The sequence below is a fragment of the Sinohyriopsis cumingii genome, chromosome 6, assembly GCF_028554795.1.
Source record: "Sinohyriopsis cumingii isolate HCF-2022 chromosome 6, ASM2855479v2, whole genome shotgun sequence".
NCBI classification, from domain to species: domain Eukaryota; kingdom Metazoa; phylum Mollusca; class Bivalvia; order Unionida; family Unionidae; genus Sinohyriopsis; species Sinohyriopsis cumingii.
This window is the reverse complement of record NC_142966.1, coordinates 152,380,831-152,404,475: the sequence shown is the minus strand read 5'-3', so window position 1 is coordinate 152,404,475 and position 23,645 is coordinate 152,380,831. Positions and strand designations below refer to the sequence as shown.

Genomic DNA, 23,645 nt, shown 5'->3' with positions numbered 1-23,645 from the left:
TACATTTTGACATCAATGAACAATATATAAATGATTTTACTCAACATAGGCAATACACACTATGGATGTGTATGCTACATCACAGGACCAAACAGATTTGAATAATCAACAAGCTTGTTTCTTTTGCACATAAATTAATTACAAGAACATAAAATAAACAAGATTACAAGGTTAGTTTCTTTCAGTCTTATCAATAAACATTCTATTTACCTACTTTATTGTAACATGATTGGGCAGGAGATGGTAAATTAAACACAATTTGTTTCAAGTTCACAAGTTTTGGGACATATGATCTAGGTAACAAAAACATTAACCACAAGTTATGGGACAGAAGAAAAAAAAAATTTGTTTTTTGCCCTAAGTATACAGTAATTATGGTAAAAGGGACTCTTAAAGCGTTGAAAGCCTTCTGAGCTGGACAAACCCCGAAATGTAGCCATAACAGTCAAAATAAAGAAAAATTGCACAGTAAAGCTATAATTAGCATCGTGAAAATAAATAAATTATCCAATACGTGAAAAAAGATTATGTTTTTCACAAGAAAAGGGAAAAAGAAGAAAAGAAAAGAGTTGTATTACTAAATATGTGTGCTTCCATTTCTGATGGTAAAGGCACAAAAACTATAGCTTCTGTTGAAGACTGTTCTGCCTGCGATGTGAATTATATAACATTTTTAACACTTTCAGACAAAATTTTAACATAGTTTATATTTCTGCTGTAGCAGAAGGTGCCAGTACCATCTGAAATTATGTCTTGTTTCAGCCTACTCTTTAGCTGCAAGCTCAAAACCTACTGTTACAACACTGTAATATGTTTTGTTATATTGTTGTACTGGCTTAGCCATGTATTGTCAAGTTCGATCAAGTTACTTCAAAAGTCAATGAGAAGGCTGTTGTCGTCTGCTGACATAAGTAAGACTGCTATATTTGTTCTAAAAAATAGCAAATCCCTCTACAGCCCCAAAAATATTTTTAAAAAATTCCAAAATTTAAATAAATAAATAAATGAAATAAAACTAAAATTAGCAAAATTCATTTCAACAGCAAAATATTAAACTAGCTCAACTACATAAGTCTATTAAAACTACATGTCAAGCATTTTTTGAGTAATTGGGTTAAAAAAATTCGGCATTACTGAAAGCATCTATCCAAAATACAAAGAACAATATAAAAATAGCTCAAATACCCTAAAACATTTAATTTATTCTTCTAAATCTGCATATAAACAAACCTACCAAATGTCATTTGTCTATCTCAAGCAGTTTATTTGTAATCAGGCTACATGACATGCAGACAGACAGACAGATAGCAGCACTCTCTTATCATGCAGTGATGAGATGACGTAGAAGTCTGGAAAATAGGACACTTACCCCCATGTGTGGTCCTTAGTTGCTGGTCCAAAATCAACATACATCCCAAGTCTCTGTCCCAACCACATTCCCAGATCATTGTTACCCAGGAAAGGTTTAGAGGCATCACTTTCTAAAAGGGTGATAACATCTGCACCTAAAATATACAACTATATTGCTTATACAAATGTACGCTAATTTAAAGTGAGTTTAGAAAATCAACACATGTTGAAACGAAATCAGCATTACATTATGCCCTAATCGATCTAACATTTCTTTCAACCGTTACCTATCATAGTGCTATAAAATGTAAAATATTGTGGTTCCAATATCTGTCTTATTTTAAATAACATTAAAAAAATGTTGATACAATTTTATAAAAATGTCCTATAAAGAAAACGCTTGAGACAACAAAAGTATACAAAACATTGGGAAATCCTCAGCAATTTATAACTTGCTGCAAATCATCCATGCTGGTTTTGTTTTGTGGAAAACAAAAGTGATATCAATAAAAGTATCTTACTAACAAAATTCACTCACATGTATATTTCCTTTGCATATCTGACAAGAGTACATAATCTTCAACCTGTTCAAATTTTTTTAAATTTTCAAATACTTATTTATCAAAGTTTATTTTGGGGGAAGGGGGGAAGCTAATTTTAATGACGTAATACTTACCTGTTGCTATTTGGTCAAAAAAGAGGGAGGCGGATAGATCATCTTTCCTAAATGCTTTAGGCAGGTGGAGTCACCCAAACCACTCACAGGAGTCCACTGCAGAAGAAGTTACTGGTTATGTTTCTGCTCATAAGTCTTGTCCACAACAGAAAGTCATTGGATCATGTAGTCCTGCCTCTCAAGAAAGAAAGCAGGATGAAAATGCCCTTTCTGTCTTCATTGATACACACAAGTTCAACATAGAACAGGCCAATGTGGTCCCCTCGTTTAGAGTCCCTGTCCCCTCTCACCCACTGGCTAAGAAGGCAGAGGAGGACAGCTGGTCCTTTGATGAAGTAGTAAATGTCGTTTACTGCCTCTTGACCAGTGACCTGTGTCCCAGACCTTCAGATTCTGGTGACACTAAATTTCTTTCCAGTTTTGAGAAACTTTCTGGGGCAAACTCTCGGCCAGAACACTTAGTACTTCCTCATTCAATCATCATTAAAGAACTTTCTCAAAGACTTAGCAAGGGCCAAAACATGGCTAAACAATTTAAGGTGTGGTTTGTTCCCCCTCTACACTGTGACCCTTAGTAGCTGCTTCTAAATATAAGGCTGATACCTGGCCAACTAAATTATCCACTCTGGATGTTAACTGGCTGAAGCAGGTATTTCAGTGGAGATCTGGGCCTACCTTCCAGTAAAAGCACTGAAATCATTATAGCAAAACACTAGGCCTCTAGTAACCATAGCCTCACATGATGACCTCTTTTCAGCAGCCTCATTCAGACTGTTGAGAAATGAATCACTGTCACCAATGGCTCTCCGTCGTTCATTGGAAGCAGTGGCAAAAACTTCCAGGCATGCATTGTTCTTGTCCATGGCCTTATAACTGGAACTTCTCCTTCTATGCTGGAATGTTGCTGTGGATGCTTCCAATATCTTATTAGGGCACAATGGCTCATCCGCTCTATGGCTATTCCCAATATGTCAGACCATCAACACCAGTCTGCTTCATCCAATCCTAGCTCTTCAAAACTAGCCAGAAAGCATATTCATCCTGACTGACCTCATGGTCCAGCAGCTAATTCTTTAAAGCTGTGCAGCCTCTGCCAAAGCAACAAATCTATTTCAGATTCCCCTTAGGCAGGCAAGCAGGCCAAAGAAGGGCAAGCCACAAAGGCTCAATGGGAGGTTCTCAGGCACTTCTCACTTTCCTAATGGCCAGGGGTGGACAGGTCTAGGGACTCACTCACTCTCCTGTAGAGCATATCTTCCTTTGGTTCCCATTGGCACCAGGCTAAACCTTTTTCATTGGCTTGGTCTTGCTAAATGTTCAATGGCAGGGCCCTTTCTATGATTAAAGATGGCTACTGACTCAGTTCCAGGATCTCCTTTCTCTAGCAAGGTCCTTGTTCTGAATGGTGCAATAGAGAGAGAGAGAGAGAGAGAGAGCTAAAAGACCAATCTCTGACCTATTCCCAATTTTTCCTAGTCAACAAGAAAGGGGGATCCCATCTAATTATTGACCTTTCCTCCGTAAAAAGATTTATGCTGGCAGAACCATTCAAGATGAAGACCACAGCCTCAATCAGGACTGCAATAAGACCTGGCAACTGGGTGATCCCCATCTCTTCAGGAAGTGTACCTTCATGTCCCTACCTTTCCTCCACACTGGAAGCACCTCTGGGTTTGCTTTGATGTTGTTGTTGTTGTTGTAGGGTTTAACACCATTTTTCAGCACACGATAGGCTATACATGGTGGCCAGTATTAATGGTGGAGGAAGAACCCAGAAAACCCCCGGAAAGAACCTCTGACCCACAAGAAGCTACTAGCAAGCTTTCTCACATACCCACATTAGCCGAATCTGAGACTCGAACCCACACAGACAGAGGTGAGATGTCAGTGATCCGTAATGGAAAGCGCTGTAGCTTTGAAGAAAAGGTCTTCCAATTCTGAGCTCTGCCTTTTGGCATAGCCTCTCCATGGGAACTGGTGGACAAATCAGGACTAGTTTCTTGCTGGAATCTCCCTTTTAACATTTCCCCCATCCCTGACTAGAGGGACTGGGTAGTGGAAACTTTCAGCCTGATGTGGGATCATCTTTTTATTTACATCATCGCACCTTTCAGGATGATCCCACAGGTCCTAAACAAACTCAGGCACTCCATTTCTCAGGTCATATGGTAAGAAATGTACCTACAAAATTTCATTCTTTGGTGTTACATGTTTTTCGAGTAATCATGCTAGCAAAGTCAACACTGATAGAACAAATCAAATATTTTGAAAATCTAATAACAATAACTACATAAACATCCGAACATGCGGACCAAATTCCATTTGTCAATGTCAAGTAGTTTCTACAAAATCATGCCAAAAAAGGTTTAAGCTAAAATACTCAAAGTCCAAAAAGTAAAACTTCCAAAATAAATTAAACACAGATGCAAAACTCTTTCAAATAACATAAAAATCTACTCCAGTCATAAACTGAAACATGCCTATCAAATTTAAATTTTCTATACTGAATGGCTTCTATGTGACTGTGTTACAAGCAGAGGAGGTTCATTTTTATAATGCGTCTGAAAATTACACATGCATATTGATAATTATACATATAGCTTTGATCGTTACACAAACAGGTTTGATAATTACCGTATCAGAAATGAATTTTTTCAAGGCAGCAAAATTTGGTATTCTAGTAACAAACTGGTCAAGTGTACTGCAACCAAGATATCATACTTATTTCCAAACATTCTGAAATAAAAATACTGTAAAATTCAAAATCATTTGTTTAATTTTTCATATTTAACTCTTCACACGTATTCCAAACTTTTGGCATAAAGTTTAGTTAAGAGCTGAATAATCCAGCAGTTTGTTGTACATTCATGTTTTGTCCTAATTGTGGAAATAAAGGGGAATAATCAACAAAACCATGTGAAATTACACTAAACTAAATATTTCCTTTTAAATCTTGCATTTACAGCTACATTTTTCTAGCAGTGACAAATATTGCAAGCTACGAGATAAATTACCAAAATGTTCTATAAATATTTTAAATACATGATTTAATTTGCTGTTTTAATGGAATTCCTTTTGGATCCCCTAGAAATACATTGTTTTCCTTAAATCCAAACAAGAGCTATTGTGCTAATTCTGAGTGGTCAGCCCGACAGTCTATACTGACTTATTTGGATCATAGTCTATACATTTCCAGTTTTGTCATATAACTTGTGACTTCTTAAAAGAATTGATTGCCTCTTATTATATTATTTTTCTTCAAGATTTTACGCAACAAATTTAAGATTAAACATTTTATTTCTTTTTATTAATTCTTCAAAAGGCATATACATTTATTTGATAACATAATTTTTTTTATCAAAGCCATTTACAATCTAAGAAAAGGGATGTAACTCTGGTTTCCTTGATACAAAGTTTCACTCTGATTTGGCCAACACAATTTATCATATTTATCAACTGTTTTTACATTTTACAAGAATTTAATTTTTTTATTTTAGGACTTTCATTCCAGAAACACAAAGCATCATAACAGCACCAGCTTTGTATCAGATCAAATTCTCATTAGAGCCACTCTTTGGTCAGTCGACAGCGTGATTACTTACAGTCTGAATATACCTCCCCGTTTGTTTGTAACCCCCAAACAATTTCAAAAATGGAAATCTTTGTGATAAAAAGTGAACTGAACTTAGTTCATTTACTGATTTATAATTTCTAACCTGACTGTGACCAGAGTGGCCTTAATACTGGCATCCTCTGCACTTTCATGCTTAGCAGACTTTCCATACTAACACAGCGCCATACTGCGTACACTAAGGGGGAGTCTCTTTTACTCAGACAACATTTTGACATAGTTCATCCTATTCGGTAATGGTGTTAGGACCCCCTCTGGGCATAATCAGGCTTGAAAATATAAATCAATAAATTAACTAATCATGTTGCGTGCATCTTTCATCTCATTTGTGCTTTTCATTTTTTAAATTGGTAGGGGTTTACAAACAAACGGGGAGGTATATATAGATTATAATATGGAAGTGTGTACCCTTCCATTTTCCTAGTCTACTTCCAAGTACAAATGAAAGCCACCCGTGGAAAACAAACACCTATCTACTATGAATTCAGACACAAAGTAATGAGTATACAGAATAATTTAGATGTAGCTTCTGGAATAAGGATATGGAACTCTTAGTTTGATTCCTTTCCAACTGTCTTTGTGTATGCTAAACTATGTCTTTTCTTAAATATGACTGACATGAGCAGAGTAATGTAAAGACATAGCACTTATTTGCATTAAATGCCCACTATTTCAGTAATGAGTCATACATGTCATGTAGGCACTCAGTGCCTACTATTTCAGTAACAAATCATACAGGTCATGTAGGCATTCAGTGCCCACTATTTCAGTAATGAGTCATACAGGTCATGTAGGCATTCAATGCCCACTATTTCAGTAATGAGTCATACAGGTCATTAGGCATTCAGTGCCTACTATTTCAATAATGAATCATACAGGTCATGTAGGCATTAAATGCCCACTATTTCAGTAACGAGTCATACAGGTCATTAGGCATTCAGTGCCTACTATTTCAATAATGAATCATACAGGTCTTGTAGGCATTCAGTACCCACTATTTCAGTAACAAGTCATACAGGCATTCAGTGCCCACTATTTCAGTAATGAGTCATACAGGTCATGTAGGAATTCAGTGCCCACTATTTCAGTAACATGTCATACAGGTCATGTAGGCATTCAGTGCCCACTATTTCAGTAACGAGTCATTTTGTACAATATGATTACATATACCTTTAAAAATTGATTATTCACTTTAGCTGGATTGTCATACATCCATAATCCTTTGGAAAGTAATTTTTTTACATGCTTGAAGAAATACGTAAGGCAAAATTCAAAGGTAAAATATGTGGACATTTGTTTGGACAAGTTCAACTGAAAGATGCCATCCAGTACAAGCCAGAATGAATGTAGCAAACTGTGATGTCACAATGAAAGCTGTTGAATGTAGAAAATTTGTTTTACTAACCAGTTGTTACGACAGACCCAATGTTCCCGTTTAGTACCTGACCATCACTGTAAAACTCCACAGAAATAAATAATTTTCATCTCGAAGTTCTTAAAAAAACTTTTAAGGTGCAGAGCATTCAACAATCACGACTGAAAAGACTTTGGTTGAGCAATAACAGGACTTAATTTAAGAACAATTATTTTTTAATTTAATTACAGTAAATGTGCCTTCATGACCAGGTTGACATACACTTTAGGAAGCAGCTGAGCACCAAGGATGATTAGAAACTTGTGTTCTAAATAAGCTATGCTTGTTAAATAAAGAATTATTATTTTATTCTTACTATTAGTCATGTTATTAAATATTCTATGCATATGTGAATTTAATCTACAAGCTGACATGGCAGTAAAATTGTTATTCCATTTAATAAAGTTCGAAAAATAAGTCGAAAAATAAGTCAACTGACTCTTAATTCCTCAGATGAGCTTCAAATCTATCATACAGCCAAATGCATCAACCAAAGATATATATACTGTTGAGTCCATAATTGAAAGAAAGGGACAAAGTATTACGTTACGTAGAGATGACCTTTAATTTAGCTAAGTACAAAACTTGAACATTAAGGTTATACTAAGGCGTATATGGACTTACACGGTGTCCAGCCAACTGATAATTGTCCAACTAAAAAAAAATTAGGTGTGTAAATGGATATACATGGTGTCCAGCCAACTGATAATTGTCCAACTCAAAAAAAAAATTAGGTGTGTAAATGGATATACACGGTGTCCAGCCAACTGATAATTGTCCAACTCAAAAAAAATTATGTGTGTAAATGGATATACACGGTGTCCAGCCAACTGATAATTGTCCAACTCAAAAAAAAAATTAGGTGTGTAAATGGATATACATGGTGATAGCCAACTGATCGTTGTCCAACTCAAAAAAATTTTAAGGTGTATACCAATCAGGGTTATTAACATATTTCATCCAAAATTTCAAGGCTTTTTCAAGGTTCAAAATCATGTTTTTCAAAGGTTAATATTACATTAATTTTAAAGGATACATAAATGAAACTGGATGTAAACACAAGTTAATATTTACTATTACTCCATATGAGGAAGATTTCTTGCAAATTTATTTAAAAAATAAACAAAATAAAACATGCAGTCAATAGTATGATCATTGATATCTTTCCCATTAATATTAAACATCCTACATCTGGGCATTAGAATAATGTACAGTCACTGAACAAAGTTCATCTTACTCTGTCTACACTACACTATTTACAAAGTCCAAAATATTTTAGAGTGAATTTTTCAGTTCTTGTAGCTTGTCATCAAGCTGTTTTTCAGGAGCTCCAAGTTCAGCGATTTTGTCCTTTCACTTTTCTCAAATTATTTTGATGTCATGATAAAGGAAATTTTCATATGGATCTTTGCTTTCAATGCATAGTCATCAGCAGCAGCTGTCATTGTCTCAATGTTTTCTTTTCAGTACCTTCCTTTCATCTTCACTCATCCCCATCAACAAAAAAGTAGATATTTTTTATATTATTGCTTATTTAAAAACAGCGTATGGATATTTTAAACTCTTTCATATTAGATATATCAATATTTCTCTCATCTTAACTGCATTCTTTATTTTTAGATTTATTGTGTTCATTGCAATTATTGTCTGTCCTATTTCCACTCAATCCAAAAAACGAATCAGATTGAACTAATTTCATAAATAAGACTATATACAGTTTCTATTTTAAAACTTGAATCTCCTGTGTTCACAGACATACAGTGTGACCCCGCTATAGCGCACTCCGTTATAATGTGAATTCTGATATAACGCAGTCATGGATTGGCTCCCGAAATTTTATATACATGTATTTTCCTTATTGGCTGCAAAACATACTATGTGGCTTTTTTATTTGTTGGCGACATTATTGGCTGTTTAAACTGTGCCGTGAAAGTTTCCTTTTTGTAGGGAAAAGTTTATGCTTAAAACGCAAACTAACTTTTACTGACTTGGAACGTACTTTAAAGTAAATGTGCTTTGTCATTCGTTACGTGATTGTGCGATGTTTTTCCACTGAATTCAGACCAATATGGCCTGTTACAAAATTAATGAATATCTTAAAGCTGTGTGTGCATATTTTCGATGGAATCACTTGTATTGTGGATTCAATGTATATGATGAGGTTCACAGGTGAGTACACGGTGTTGATACTCTATTCATGCTATACATTAGACATTTATATATAAACAGGATTCACGTATATGTACCAATTCATGGTTCTCTAAATAAAGTAAACTATTATATTCATAGCTGCCAACCTCCGAATACAAAAATACTGACTTCTTGTGACAAAAATACTGATTTTCAGGAACAAATACTGATTTTTAAAATTTTAATGCATATGTAACTATTTACAACATATACAACCATCAGTAAAGTAGGACAGTGCTTTACATAATTATTTAATGTCAAATATGCATGTGTTGTACCATGTTCCATTCGGGTGCGCATACAGAAGGTACAAGAGTGCAATACACTCAGACACAGACTTTTTATAGTAGCCTTTTCCACACCTTATTTTTTTCCAATCATTATCAATTCGAATGTACCAACTTTCATTGATGATCTCAATTCTGTGTGATTTTCTTATTGAACTGTTTTCATTCTAGCATACGAGTAATCCTTTGCGATTTTACTGTCTGGAAAACATGTGCGAAATAAATCGCCAGCAACACTAGTAACTGAAAGAGGAAGGTTAATTTACAAAAGAAATTTAATAAACTGAATTTCGATCAAATTACATCAAGGTTCTCTCTGGTATTTATATATGTCGTAAGTTCAGGCTGAGTTGTGTTTGATGAAGCAGCAAGCTGATGTTTATTAGCTTTTTCGTGCTCTTTATTTCATAGGTGCCCAATAGTAAAATCACGTTACACAAGTTGCAAAACGTAGAGTTTTCTCCTTTACTAGATGGTTTCACAAATCTAAACTTTCACAAATCTAAACAAGACGGCACAATTGTCCTTTTAGTTCTGTTTTCTTTTCTTTCCTGGAGAAAATTCTGAATATTCTGCTTTCCTATTCAACATGATTAGAAGTTGAATATTACGAAAATGAGATACAGTGACAGCGGTAACTGTTTGCGAAATCAAATATGGCGGATAAAGACAGGCCATTGTAGCCTCGATTTCGAATGAACCAATGATATTGTAGAACTGTATTCCTATATACATGTGATACATTTCTTTCAAAATGGAACCAGATGCCCGTTCTACACTGAAAATGGCAAGGAATTGTTTAAATATCTTTAAAAAAATAATAAACGTAGTTTTGCCAAAAAAATGTATACCCGTATTCAGGTCCAAAATATGGAAAAAACGGGACACTTGGCAGCTATGTATATTATGTCTTATCTGTTTTCACTACAGGTGTATTTCTCATTTAATTTGCATCAATTCAAGATGGTAACTGTGCCGACGAAGCACATATTTTACCACCCTCATTTATTACCCACACACCCCACAATTTTTTCTGGGGGGGTACATTTTCTTCAGCTAACTGACTTGGTTGCATATAACACGGTTCGGTATATATGCAGTCAGGTTTTATGGCTCCCAACTACCGTGTTATAGCGGGGTCACACTGTACCTCTTTCGTCAAAAATGATTTCAAGCTGAAGGCTACTTGTTTTGCCTCTATTAAGTGCCTTTTTTCAGCTGCATGTGACCAAGGAGCACTATCTCCCATGGCATGCAAATCAAAAACCTTCTGGCATAATTTGCATTTTGAGAAAGATCTTATAATCAAAACCTTTTCTTCATCTAGCCACCAAAGTTGGAATTGGCAGCCAGCCACTTCAAAGTGAACGATTCAAATTTCAGCCACTGCTACATCCGGGCTTCGTACAATCAGAAGTTCAGAATGTACAACTGTGCAGTGGCCAGCACAAACTTAGCAAGAGATTGTTTTTTTATTTCTTTTTCCCCTGTTCTTTTTATTTAATTCTGTAAAATGAAAACTATTTATTAACTTCTTTTGGTTTCAAGAAAATCAAGGCTTTTCAAGGTACCCAGACAATATTTAGAATTTTCAAGGTGTTTTCAAGGCCTTAAAGTAACAATTAATTTTTTTTATGGCTTTTCAAGGTCCCCTATGGACCCTGACAGATGCTTTAGACAGTATTAACAAAATCTCTATCATTATCACAGATGATGTTATAATAAACCATAGCTTTCTGAAAATCTGAGAATTTTTAATAGACTTGTGCTAACAGATGGAAAGACTCTATTTTGTCTTTCAAGGAGGGTTAGTTTTCCGAGGTATTGGGGTTGTAATTCTAAGTTAATGAGACAGGTTCATGTCTTTGATGGAGAAATACTGACATGGTATCAATGACCCTTAAAAAGCATCATATGTTTATCTAATTTTAACAACTTGAATATCTTGCACTGATGTGCAGTGGTATCAATATGAATTAGGTTTTAGAAATGACCATTAGGTCCTTAAACATTAATTATAAAACTCAAATAACCAAATATATTTTTAAAAAACATGATGCATTAAAATCTCATGAGTTTACACGATAATTTTCATGAGTAATGATAAGTACTGTCTTGTTCATTTTCAACCACAAGAAAAAGTTGTAGAAGTAATTTAATAAATGAGGTTATTTTCATTTTAGTAATCCATCCATGTAGTGTATATGTTAGTCAACTTTGAAAGCAAGTAGGAAGAACAAAAAGGCAATTTAAAACCCAAAGATTTTTTTTTATAAAAAGCTTGAAAAAGGAAAAACAAATGAATTTAAACTAATTGTCTTTACCACAATACAATTATTTACCTGTGTTATTCAGAAGAACAGCAGTTCTTTCTAAGCTTGGCCAGCCCTTGTTATCATACCCAAAGTGATAAGTAAATATGGCTGCTGAAAACTGCTTTGGAGATATCTACAAGATATGAAAAATCTGCATCATTTTCACTCATAATCTGAATCTGATAACTCACAATTTTGCAAACTTCTGACATCTAAACCTTTAATAAAGTTAAATACTGATTAATCCAAAAACTGTTAATTAATAAACTGGAGTAAGGAGATGCATTTGTAAATTAATTCTTTTCTTGTGTTACTACGTAGACTGTCTTATAATAACTACATAATTTCATCATGTTCTATATATATGTAGACTCCTATAATACCTACATAATTTCATCATCTTCTACACATACACAGACTGTCCAATAATACCTACATAATTTCATCATATTCTATATATACAAAGACTGTCCAATAATATCTACATAATGTCATCATATTCTATACATATGTAGACTGTCTTATACTTCCTACATAATTTCATCATATTCTATATATACAAAGACTGTCCAATAATACCTGCATAATTTCATCATGTTCTATACATATGTAGACTGTCCAATAATACCTACATAATTTCATTATGTTCTATACATATGTAGACTGTCCAATAATACCTACATAATTTCATCATCTTCTACACATACAGACTGTCCTACAATACCTATATAATTTCATCATATTCTATATATACAAAGACTGTCCAATAATACCTACATAATTTCATCATATTCTATATATACAAAGACTGTCTAATAATACCTACATAATTTCATCATATTCTATATATACAAAGACTGTCCAATAATATCTACATAATGTCATCATATTCTATACATATGTAGACTGTCTTATACTTCCTACTTAATTTCGTCATGTTCTATACATATGTACACTGTCATATAATACCTACATAATTTCATCATATTCTATATTTACAAAGACTGTCCTACAATACCTACATAATTTCATCATATTCTATATATACAAAAACTGTCCAATAATACCTACATAATGTCATCATGTTCTATATTTACAAAGACTGTCCAATAATATCTACATATTTTCGTCATGTTCACATACTTATTCTGCAGGTATCTGCACATCCATGATAGCTGCATTTAAATCGATCACATTAGTGAAAGAAACATCTCTAAACATAATTATGTACAAAATAAATCTTACTAATTCTGGATGACTGTATCTTTCTGGCTGGTATCGGACCCAGAACCCTGTAAGTCCCGAGGTTAGCAGAAGAAATAAAACTGTAACAAATGTCAGAAAGAAACATGAAATAACAAAACAAACACAAAATTATGAAGAAAAAAAAACAAAACAAGAGATGTATTTGATTACAAACATAATGACTGCATTAATTCCAATGTAAATTTATCCCTTAAACCTAGTGTTATATGGAAATAATTCTCTTAGTCTCTCAACGCGTACATAAATTGACATAAAATAACAGATGATTCAATGGCTTATCGATTTCTAGGTCAATACAAAATATCTTTCAGCATCCGCAACAAATCATAGTCATGTAAAGTTTTACAAAGACAATGGTTTGTCTGTTTTATTTGTTTGTCTTGTCTATGTTTTGCATTTGCCTTTGAAAAAGACTCATTAAGAGTCAAAAGCACTTAGGCTAGCTAGATACTAGTTTTACACTGTTTGTAGTCAGTTTATTACATATTATATATATATATATATATATATATATATATATATATATATATATATATATATATATATATATAACACCAAGAGTTCATGGTTCATAGTGCAAGTCTGTTTGGCAGAGTTAAGCCCCTTATTATAATGAGATTTCAATAAAAACATTAAATGCAGCCTCAAGCCACCAAAATTAGAAACAATATTTAGTGTATTTTGATATGAGTGAAACAGTGGAACTATGTAGAACTAAGAACATTGAGCTATTTCTGAGATTTAGGTAATTCTAACTTGAGTTAATTACTTCATTATTTACACTTTTTTGAACTTAAGACATAACTGGCACTATAGAGACCTGTGTTCATGTTCCACTAATAATTAAATATACAAAGACTGTTATGGTGGCCTAAGTGTCGTTTATTCCACTGAATACTCCTAACAAAACTGCAAAGATCAGGTCTTCTGGTGCATTATGTACTGGCAGATCTAGGTTTATGTAGTTTGATCATACTTGTGTGTGAGTACATATATACTGATTTCAGACAGATTTAATAACATTAGTATACAGTAGAACCTGTCTTGAAAGACCACCCCTTCCGCCAAAAAATAATGGTCTCTCAAGACAGGTGGTCTCTCATAGCAGTGGTCTCTCAAGACAGGTTTTACTGTAGTACAATTTACAGAACATAATAAAATCTCCTCAATGCTGCATATTAATGACAACCCACCTGCATTTACTTTTCCCGATGGCATCTTGGTGTATTTGGTCTTCAAGTATGCAGTCTGACTTTCCTCCCCTGTGCTTCCACCTATTTAATAGATCACACATCCACAAATTTTAATGGGTACATAAACATTATCCCTCATCATAACACTGTCAACTGGAACCAAATAATATACTGTCTTACAGTCTGACTGCCTTATAATGCGGTTTATGTACATAATTTTTCCATGCTTAATAAAAGTGGAATCCATGAACATAGTTGCTTTATAACAGGAATGGTGTTATAATGAAGGGCATTATAGTGAATGCTGTATTATGGAGAATTGTTGATACACTTGATTTATAGGATCGATACCTATTTGTGACAGTTGATGGCATGTGTATGATGTTGAATGTCTACAGGTCATAGGGAAGATTCTTGACTTAATGTAAATGATATGATTTCCATAAACATACAGGAGACAATAGTTTATATGCCCAATTCCAAATGAACATTTTCAGCAGTCAAGTTAATTTTCTAATTATTTGGCAAATGCTGATTCAGAGCTGAACAAGGTTTCATTTATGAAAGAATGTCGTGTTAAGAATACTGCTAACTATGTGTACTGAAAAGTCTTCACTTTCTACTGGAAGCTTGTTTTCCATTGTTCTGATCAAGGTCAAACAAGTGCTTCACTTTGACTCTTCAATACAATAAAGGTTTACAAGACAGAGTATGCTGGTCTAACTTTGTAATTACTTATAACTAATGCTATACGGCTCACATAAAAAAGTTCCAGAAAACAACCTTTCAAGCTATCAAATTTAGGTCATTAATATTATCAACATATTTTTTAATAGGAATGGTTGCATACGATTTTATTCTGGGCCAGTAGATTTTTCAGTAATTGTATGACTGGGCATGCAGGTCTTAGAGACTGTTCAACCAGGCAAACATTTCCACAAATTACGCTGGATAACTAATTTCAGCTAAATTTTATTTCAAGTAACACAAAATATATATTGACAATAAGAAAGTTGTCAATTTGTTTCATCAAATATACAAAATTTACTGAATTAAATGACAAGCATTTTTTTTAGATGATCATTAATACTTACCTGATGACATCAATGTTAGGGAATAACCTCCACTACATCATAAATCCAGTCTTCCTCAAAATATGAACAAACTGCATAGTTTCTGTCTACATATATAGACTCAAGGAGGAAAGTCGGACCAATTGTCTTCCTTTACTGCTGCTACTACTAAGCAAAACAACAAGGACGCTTCCATTTGTGGGGAGATGTATCAGGGTTTTGTAGTAATATGATCAGGTAAGTATTCTCAAAGAAACATAATTTACAAAAAATTTGCTTTCTCCTTTTAATACATTCCCTGATCACATTAATATTAGGAAAATAAGCAATAGGTGGAGGGAATGCTGAACATTCTTCCCCTCTATCCTGGTCACCCTTCAAGGTTAGACTGGCTGGATTCTCTGTGTGAAGAGTAACCTGCTCTCCTAGCCGAACAGCAGCACAACCAACAAGACGACTATGTACAGCAGTGGTTCCCAGAGTGGGTGCTACCACCCCATGAGGGGGCAGTGGGATTACTGAGGGAGGTACTAATGCTGAATAATGCTTTATATGTGGTAAGGTAGGCGGGGATGAGGATAACCCAACAAAGTTTGGGAACCACTGATGTACAGTAAATAACAAAATAATTAGCTCTTCTTGCCAATAAAATTTCTGGTCAAATCCAGTGAAAGCATTACACTCAGGATGCTGATGTCAACTGGGTCTGGCATTATTTGGACAGAAGCCAAAGGACACATCAGATTCATTTCTTATATCTGCAAATCTAGCATGTCAGCCAATGGCTTCTATCATGTCTCAGATCTAAATATTAGGACTGAATGCAAGGTTCACAGAGATCACTCTAATCTCATGAGATGAAATCTTTAAGGAAACTGTTATTGTTTGAGATTTCGGAGTACATGGCGAGTATTACCCACTTAGACCCAGGATGCTACGGCTTGAAAAGTTACATACTCTTTTCTGACCTTAACCAGAAGAAAGAGATATTTTCATTTTCCATGACTTTTCTCTGCACTTCATTTAATTCTTGACCCTGCATCAGTCTCTGAATACGTGCCACTTTCCCTTATAATCCTTATCAAGTGGATGGTCAACTAGCTCACAAGATTCTCTCCAGAACTGAAAGTTAAAATTCCTTTCTTCTTTGTTTTGGCCTTAAAAAGACACGCATGAAGTAGCTGTCAGCCCTGGCAGAGGTGGAATACCTCTGATCATGGCAATTTGAGCAGGTTCAACATTGCCTGGAATTCCTTGGGAACATCTATTGCTTAATTTTTTACCCAGGACTTGTCCCTCCTTCAAGGAACTATCAGAATCACTCTTAAGTTCTTCCTTCTCGAAGTATGTATTAGTTTTGTTACCTTGACATGGTCTGGGGCAGGTGGGGTGGGGTGGGGTGAGGGACAGGTTTCTGGGTCTGGGATAAGAGAGTTGTTAGTGTTTTTTTTGTTGCACTTGTAACACAAAATAGGCTAATCATGCTGAGAAAATGGAAACTAAGGGCCTTTCCAATGCACACATACTGGCTGCCAACCCAGGCTGCCCAGGGCAGGTATTGAACTTACAATCCTTGGATTACGAGTCCAATGCTCTACCAAATGAAGTGGCCCCAGGTGGCAGACTGGCCTAAAATGCTCACCTTTACCAATTATTGCTATCCCACGTCTGTCAGTGGAACTTGGCCAATGTGGGTATGTGAGAAAGCTGACAGTTGTTGTTGTTGTTGGGTTTAACGCCATTTTTCAGCACACGATAGGCTATACATGGCGGCCAGTATTAATGGTGGAGGAAGAACCCGGGAAAACCCTGGAAAGAACCACCGACCCTCGAGAAGCTACTGGCAAGCTTTCTCACATATCCACATTGGCCAAATCCGAGACTCAAACCTATGCAGACAGAGGTGGCAGTGATCCGTAACGGAGAGCGCATTAGACCACTCGGCCACTCGGGGCCCCGGAAAGCTGACAGTAGCTTCCAGAAAATTACTATAATTCATTATATACCCAACACTTAAATATATTTCTCTTTCTTCCTGCTCTACTTTCTTAGGGCTCATTTGAAATAAAAATGCTTATAAGATGGCCCCTCTAGTCGCATAAGCATTAATCTATTGACTGTTTCTGAGCTTGATCTGTTTCTTACCTGTGTATGAATAGTGTTGTGTACTGAGAACCTCCAAAGTTTGCAATCCAAAATCGGTATATGCAGAGCTAACTTAGCTATCTTTTGCAAGCTGGCAGTTTGTTCTTTATGACTGTTATATACAATATTCCACAGTTCATAGGTACTGCCTTGTGGATATATCAATTCAAAATATGTGTGATCTAGTAACAAGATCTACTGTGTACAAGTCAACATCCTGAGAGCATTCATTTTTTGGTTATTTTGAACTAACATGCAGAAGTTCTCATGTATCACTGTGTTCAAAGTACACATATTCATGCATTTTTTTCATGATTTGTGGACTTGCATATTAGCAGCAGTCAGAGCGGCATCATATAGTATGACAGATGTTGAAATGAATCATCCTGATCCAAGAAATACCCCATGTGCCCAGACTTACAACATGATCATGCATTCAGTCATATTTGGAGACTTACGCCCACTGTGTTGCCAAGATATGGAGTAGGGAGCCATGCCCCCATAAGCTGAAAATTATCCAAGAAGGTTTGCAACGGATGTATGGACAAAACTTTCCGATGAAGCCAGCAACTGCTGTACCAGTCTGCAGATCTAACAGTGTCTGGAAGGAAGGAGGGGGCAGCAACTCCTTGACCATCTGTTCCTCCAATTCACCTCAAGTAAATGTCACAGTCAGCATCAAAAATTTGGAAAGGGGGTGGGGTTACACAAATGTGATGTTTCCCACTACACTAGCAATCAATGCCAGCTTTGGTTGAAGGTTCAAGATGTTGTACCACTCTGCCTGAGACTTCACATTTCTCATTGCCCTTGATGCTTTTCCACAACACAGTAGACCAGATATCATCTGACCATAATGCCCAGGCAGTGAAGGCTGATGTTGTTGTTGTTTTGGGGCTTAACGCCATTTTTCAGCACACGATAGGCTATACATGGCGGCCAGTATTAATGGTGGAGGAAGAACCCGGGAAAACCCCGGAAAGAACCACCGACCCACGAGAAGCTATTGGCAAGCTTTCTCACATACCCACATTGGCTGAATCCTAGACTCGAACCGCCGCAGACTGAGGTGAGATGGCAGTGATCCGTAACGGAGAGCGCTTTAGACCACTCGGCCACTCGGGGCCCCCAGTGAAGGCTGAGGATTATGAACAATTCACACAAGCAAGATACATCTCATCTGTGAACTTGTTACCTTTAAATTTCTTGTACTTACTGCATTTTATTGTCACTGTTTAACTGAAATGACAAGAATGATCATGACCCACCCAGAAAATTACAACTATCACATTATACTTAAATGAGCCCCCCAAAAATACATGAAGTGAGTCCAGTAACATCATGCACCAATGATACAATTTCGAAGCACAACATCAAAATTAATGAAGCCCAAAATTGCAAAATTTATAAAAAAGAAATATTGACCATAAAGTAAAAGAAATTGATCACCACATGCATACTTTCTGGATGGATGAATTGAAATCCTGAAGATATTCATTCAGTTTTGGGAGGTCTTGCAGTATTATGTTCATTGTGCTGAATGAAAGCTTAATAATGGATGCCAGCAAGTGGTGGTAAAGGGAGGTAATTGGTAAGAGTTTTTTTTCCTTTAGTCTATGTGATATAATGAAAGAAAAAAACAAATATTTCATCCTTTTGATTTGGGAGTTAGTGGAGATTATTGCCAAACATCAATATGATTGTGGAACAGTTTTAAAGAAGAAATTTAATGACCCCGTAATACTGTATATGTACGCAACAAACGATCTTACCAGTTATATTTATGTTCAAGGTTATAAATATTCATAATATTTATATAACCGTCTCTTGATTAACATCAATTCATGTTTTGTTTATAAGGTATCTCGGCTGTCACAAACGTATGGAACACTTACAGGATATCATATAAAGTTGTGCTGATTTAAATAAAAGAAATTAATTCAACTGTGCAAATCTTATTTAAGCACATGCTGGAAATGTATTAAAAATGTAACATGCTTTAGAAATTTTACCATTTACAGTTTGTGCACTTGATTTGTGAAAACACCATGCATAACAAATGTATCATGCATAACATTATTGTAAGTGTGTAAAATTATACAATTATGTAAAATTATTCTTAATGTGTAAATGTATTGTGTATGGCATATTTATCTCGCATTAACTTTGTGATTTTGTCCAATAATTTACTTGCATATTAAATCCAATACGTCCTTTCATGTTTGCCACTCATTAGTTCTTTGATCGCAGGTACCTGCAAATCATTAAAAAACAATTATAATGCAAATATGTATTATTTTATAAATATCTACTACACATGATTTCATTTACCTGAAAACAGTCCCAATCCAATTCCCAGCATAACAGCTGTAATAAGCCAGTCAGTGTGTTCTCTTGTGTAGACTCCACCAGGTACAAAATTAAAGGCCACAGTCCACACAAAGAAAAATATCTCCACCAAATAGGTAACTATGACAAATGTCAAAGACCTTGCTGGGGGACACAAGGTCAAACGGTCCATCATTTCAGGCCATATAGAAAATGTGTAGATGGCAAGAAGCAGACCTCCTAGGAAAAAATATAGTAATGGTACTTAATTTACAGTGACTGACCTTCTGATATGCTTGTCAAAACTACTCAAGTTTATGGTTTAATGCCTAAAATTATCTTTACTTGACATAAATAATCATGATATTTTATATGTGCAGGTGAAGCGTTTCAGTTTTAAACAGATTATCTCCCTTGAAAAAGATATGTTGACTTTGCTTATCATTCTTACTGCAAAGAATATCCAATACAGACATCTTGTAACTAGACAACTGAAAAATATATCTTCTGTACACATTAGATTATAAACCTTTAATATATACACCAATGTCAAGACACAACAGATTTCAAAAATTCATTTTTAATTAATCAAGTTTTGCAATATTTATTATGAGTTAGTGACCCATAAGAGTTTGAACTGTAATTTCAAGGGAGGCAATCATGAAAACTTGCAATATCTATTGAAAAGGAACTAGTCCGTTTAATAAACACTGGCAGACAATAAGGTTGTTTCTTCTCCTAGAAATATATATTGCATATACATCAGCAAAACAGATCATGTTATTATCATCTGATTTCTTATATAATTTTCCCAAATTCTTCAAAGTAGAGTCTATACATCTTTGCTTATTATTGTCATAGTTAGTAAATAAAGACTTTTGGGGCATAAACAAACAGTTTAACTCATTAAAATTAATGGCAGATTGGTAACAAGTAACAGCCTGATCAAATGACTTTTTTATCATTATGGAAAAAATGCATATAAACCAAGATAAAGAAATCATGTGTTTTTAGAAAATTGCAAATATCAGTGCAAGCAGTTAGTTCCTTAACTACCAAAACTTCGATATGAAACTACAATCATCCTTCAACATTCTAATAATCTTGAAGACAATAAATGATCTTGGTCATGTTGGGAAAAGATGTGATTACCATTCATTCCTAGACCATTACCTGTGAACCCCCACCATGTGGGAAGGTAGTACAGTCCTCCAAATGAGAAAGTACCTAGCAACCACCATAGTTTGCTGCGAGCCATATGTCTGCAAGCTGACATGTATATACCTACACCAATACACAGCAGGACAGCAATGCTGGAAATGAAATAAAAACTACAATATTTCTAAGCAGACATTTGAGATATATATTACTTTTTTAACAGATAAATCATCTTTCTAGTAATAAAAATGAAAATGTACAACCACAACAATTGTAATTTATTATTCAGATGGAAAAGAATTTTTGTGTCCAAAGATTCATATACACATAAATAATTACCAAGTCAATAAATTGTTATATGCAATTATGACAGCTTTCATATAATCTGTTGCGTGTATATATTCTCTAACATGAAAATTATAATAGCCATAATTACTGTCTAATCCCCAGGCCACATGGTAATGTCACACTTAAGGAGAGGCAGTGTTTACTCAGTGCACATCATGTGAGTATCACTTATCTCCTTGTTTATTCTTATGGGCAATGGGCAGATTTTAATATATTTACTTTTTACCATATCTCATTCTTCAAGAGTATATTGTAGCATATTTTTGCTGCTATTTTATTAAACTTTACTGTTTCATGTGATTATGAAGCGTTCATTACTTTTATCTGAATTTTACAGGCTATACTAGAAAGCACTGTCATCTATACAAAAGACACAAATGTTCAATATAAATATATTAAGCATGCAACCATCCTATAGTTTTAAATAACTAATTGAAGAATTAATACAAGTATTGCACTGTTTACTCTACGAGCATCTGCTATAGTGTTTTGTGTTACCTCAGCATAAAAATGATAATATTGTGCCAAATAAAGGTTACAATCCAAAATGAATAAATCAATTGCATATAAATTTAGGAGGTCAAAACCGTCTAAAAAATGTAAAATTCAATACAAGATACAGTATTTTAAAAAGATGTTAAAATTTTGTCTGTCTGTCTGTCTCTCTATATATACATACATATACATACAACAGGTAAAGGCAACACATGCAAAATACTTAACATTATTCGAATTTGTTGTATAAACTGCATTCCTGTAAATTAGAATAGAATGTTATTGATCCAATCTTGTTTTGTTTCTCAACTTCACACAAATTTTAATTTCAACACACTATTTATCTACCTTTTATCTTGACAAGCTGGTTCTTTCAGCATGGCACTTTGATTATAACTGTCAGATCTGTCATGTTTTGCACCCTAAAAATAGCCTGGGGAGGAGGGAATTTTGTCAGGTGGCAATTATCCCCTTTATCCTATGACATTAATCCAAACCAATTAACCGTTTAAATCTGATGGGGATTTACAGTGACAAGATATGGTTAATGGCTGCAGTTCTCAACTGGCCAAACAAATCTTGTGTCCTTGTATTCTTTGTCTATTGACTCTCAGTCTTGCACCTATAGGGGATACACTGGTTACATGAAAAAACAAGTGAAACCAATATTTGTCACCTTGCCATTTATAAACAACAAAGGAATAAGGTGATCCTGCTTGTATATGTATGTACAGTAGTCCCCCTCTTGTAAGGCCACCCCTAATGCATCAGGGAAGTGGCCTTATAATGAGGGTGGCCTTTCTAGAGGGGGATGACAAATGTGAATAGTAAATAAATATGAAGAAATCAAAGTATATTTAATTCTAAAACATTTAATATTTTCATTAAAAATCACATGCATGTTGTGAAATAAATGTAAAACAAATTGTCATCATTTTCAAAAGAATGCTATGAATAACTATTGATATAGTTTTAAAACTGTCTTTATAATTATGTTACAGATCACATCATCTGTCACTTTGTTGGTAACAGTCTAAAAAACAAACCAGTCTCGTCACAATTTAAAATATCCTTGCTGTCATATCCCCTGCATATATTGTTTAGTCTTTTGTTCCAATCTTCGACAACTTAATTATTAACATCAGCTGATTCTCCACTAAGGAGAGAACACTTAATATTGTGTCGCACTTGAAATCTGTGCAACCATCCGTTACTTGCGGTAAAGTCGTCATATCCCAATTCAACTGACAAAATTGTTGCTCTTTCTTGTCATTCAAATCAGGATACAAACGTCTACTGGCTCAAACAATCTTTATTTCTCCATCCATTTCACCTTCCCACTTCTGCAGAATTGCTTCATTATCTTTCACAATATTGTTTATCTGAGTCTTCCTGACATTAGTTTTCTGCAAGGATCCTCGACACACACCCCCCGTCAGTTGAATTATTTTCACTTTCTCTTCTAAACTGATAATTTTTTCTTTTCCTCAATGACATGCTGTTCTTTTTGCAGTAAGTTATTGATGTTGCCAACTACAAATCTGATAAAACAATTTTGTATGCATCTAAACAAATTGCCGTGTGTTTTTAAAGGAAGTGATCTTGTCACGTGATTCGTTAGTCGCAATCTGGTACCCTATTGTTTTTATACATTTCTTTACACTAAGTGAGAGAAGCCAAAACGGCTTCGATATGTACCATTAACATTAGGCAGATATGACCTCACGGCCGTTGTGATTTGCAATTTTGACAATTATTGTCAGTAGTAATAGCCAC

The 23,645-nt window shown here is 34.8% G+C and overlaps 1 protein-coding gene across 3 annotated transcripts in view; it reads right to left on the bottom strand.

The window, feature by feature from the left end:
* Positions 1 to 23,645, bottom strand: part of LOC149798281 (PGAP2-interacting protein-like) — a 63,081-nt gene that overhangs the window by 22,884 nt on the left and 16,552 nt on the right. For all 3 annotated transcript variants that reach the window (XM_089963421.1, XM_089963422.1, XM_089963423.1), the window contains 6 exons: positions 21,042 to 21,181; positions 19,872 to 20,108; positions 14,323 to 14,403; positions 13,109 to 13,188; positions 11,891 to 11,996; positions 1,370 to 1,505 (listed from right to left, as the gene is read on the bottom strand). In XM_089963421.1, coding sequence (XP_089819547.1) covers positions 1,370 to 1,505; positions 11,891 to 11,996; positions 13,109 to 13,188; positions 14,323 to 14,403; positions 19,872 to 20,108; positions 21,042 to 21,181 — 780 coding nt within the window. The remainder of the gene's footprint in view (positions 1 to 1,369; positions 1,506 to 11,890; positions 11,997 to 13,108; positions 13,189 to 14,322; positions 14,404 to 19,871; positions 20,109 to 21,041; positions 21,182 to 23,645) is intronic.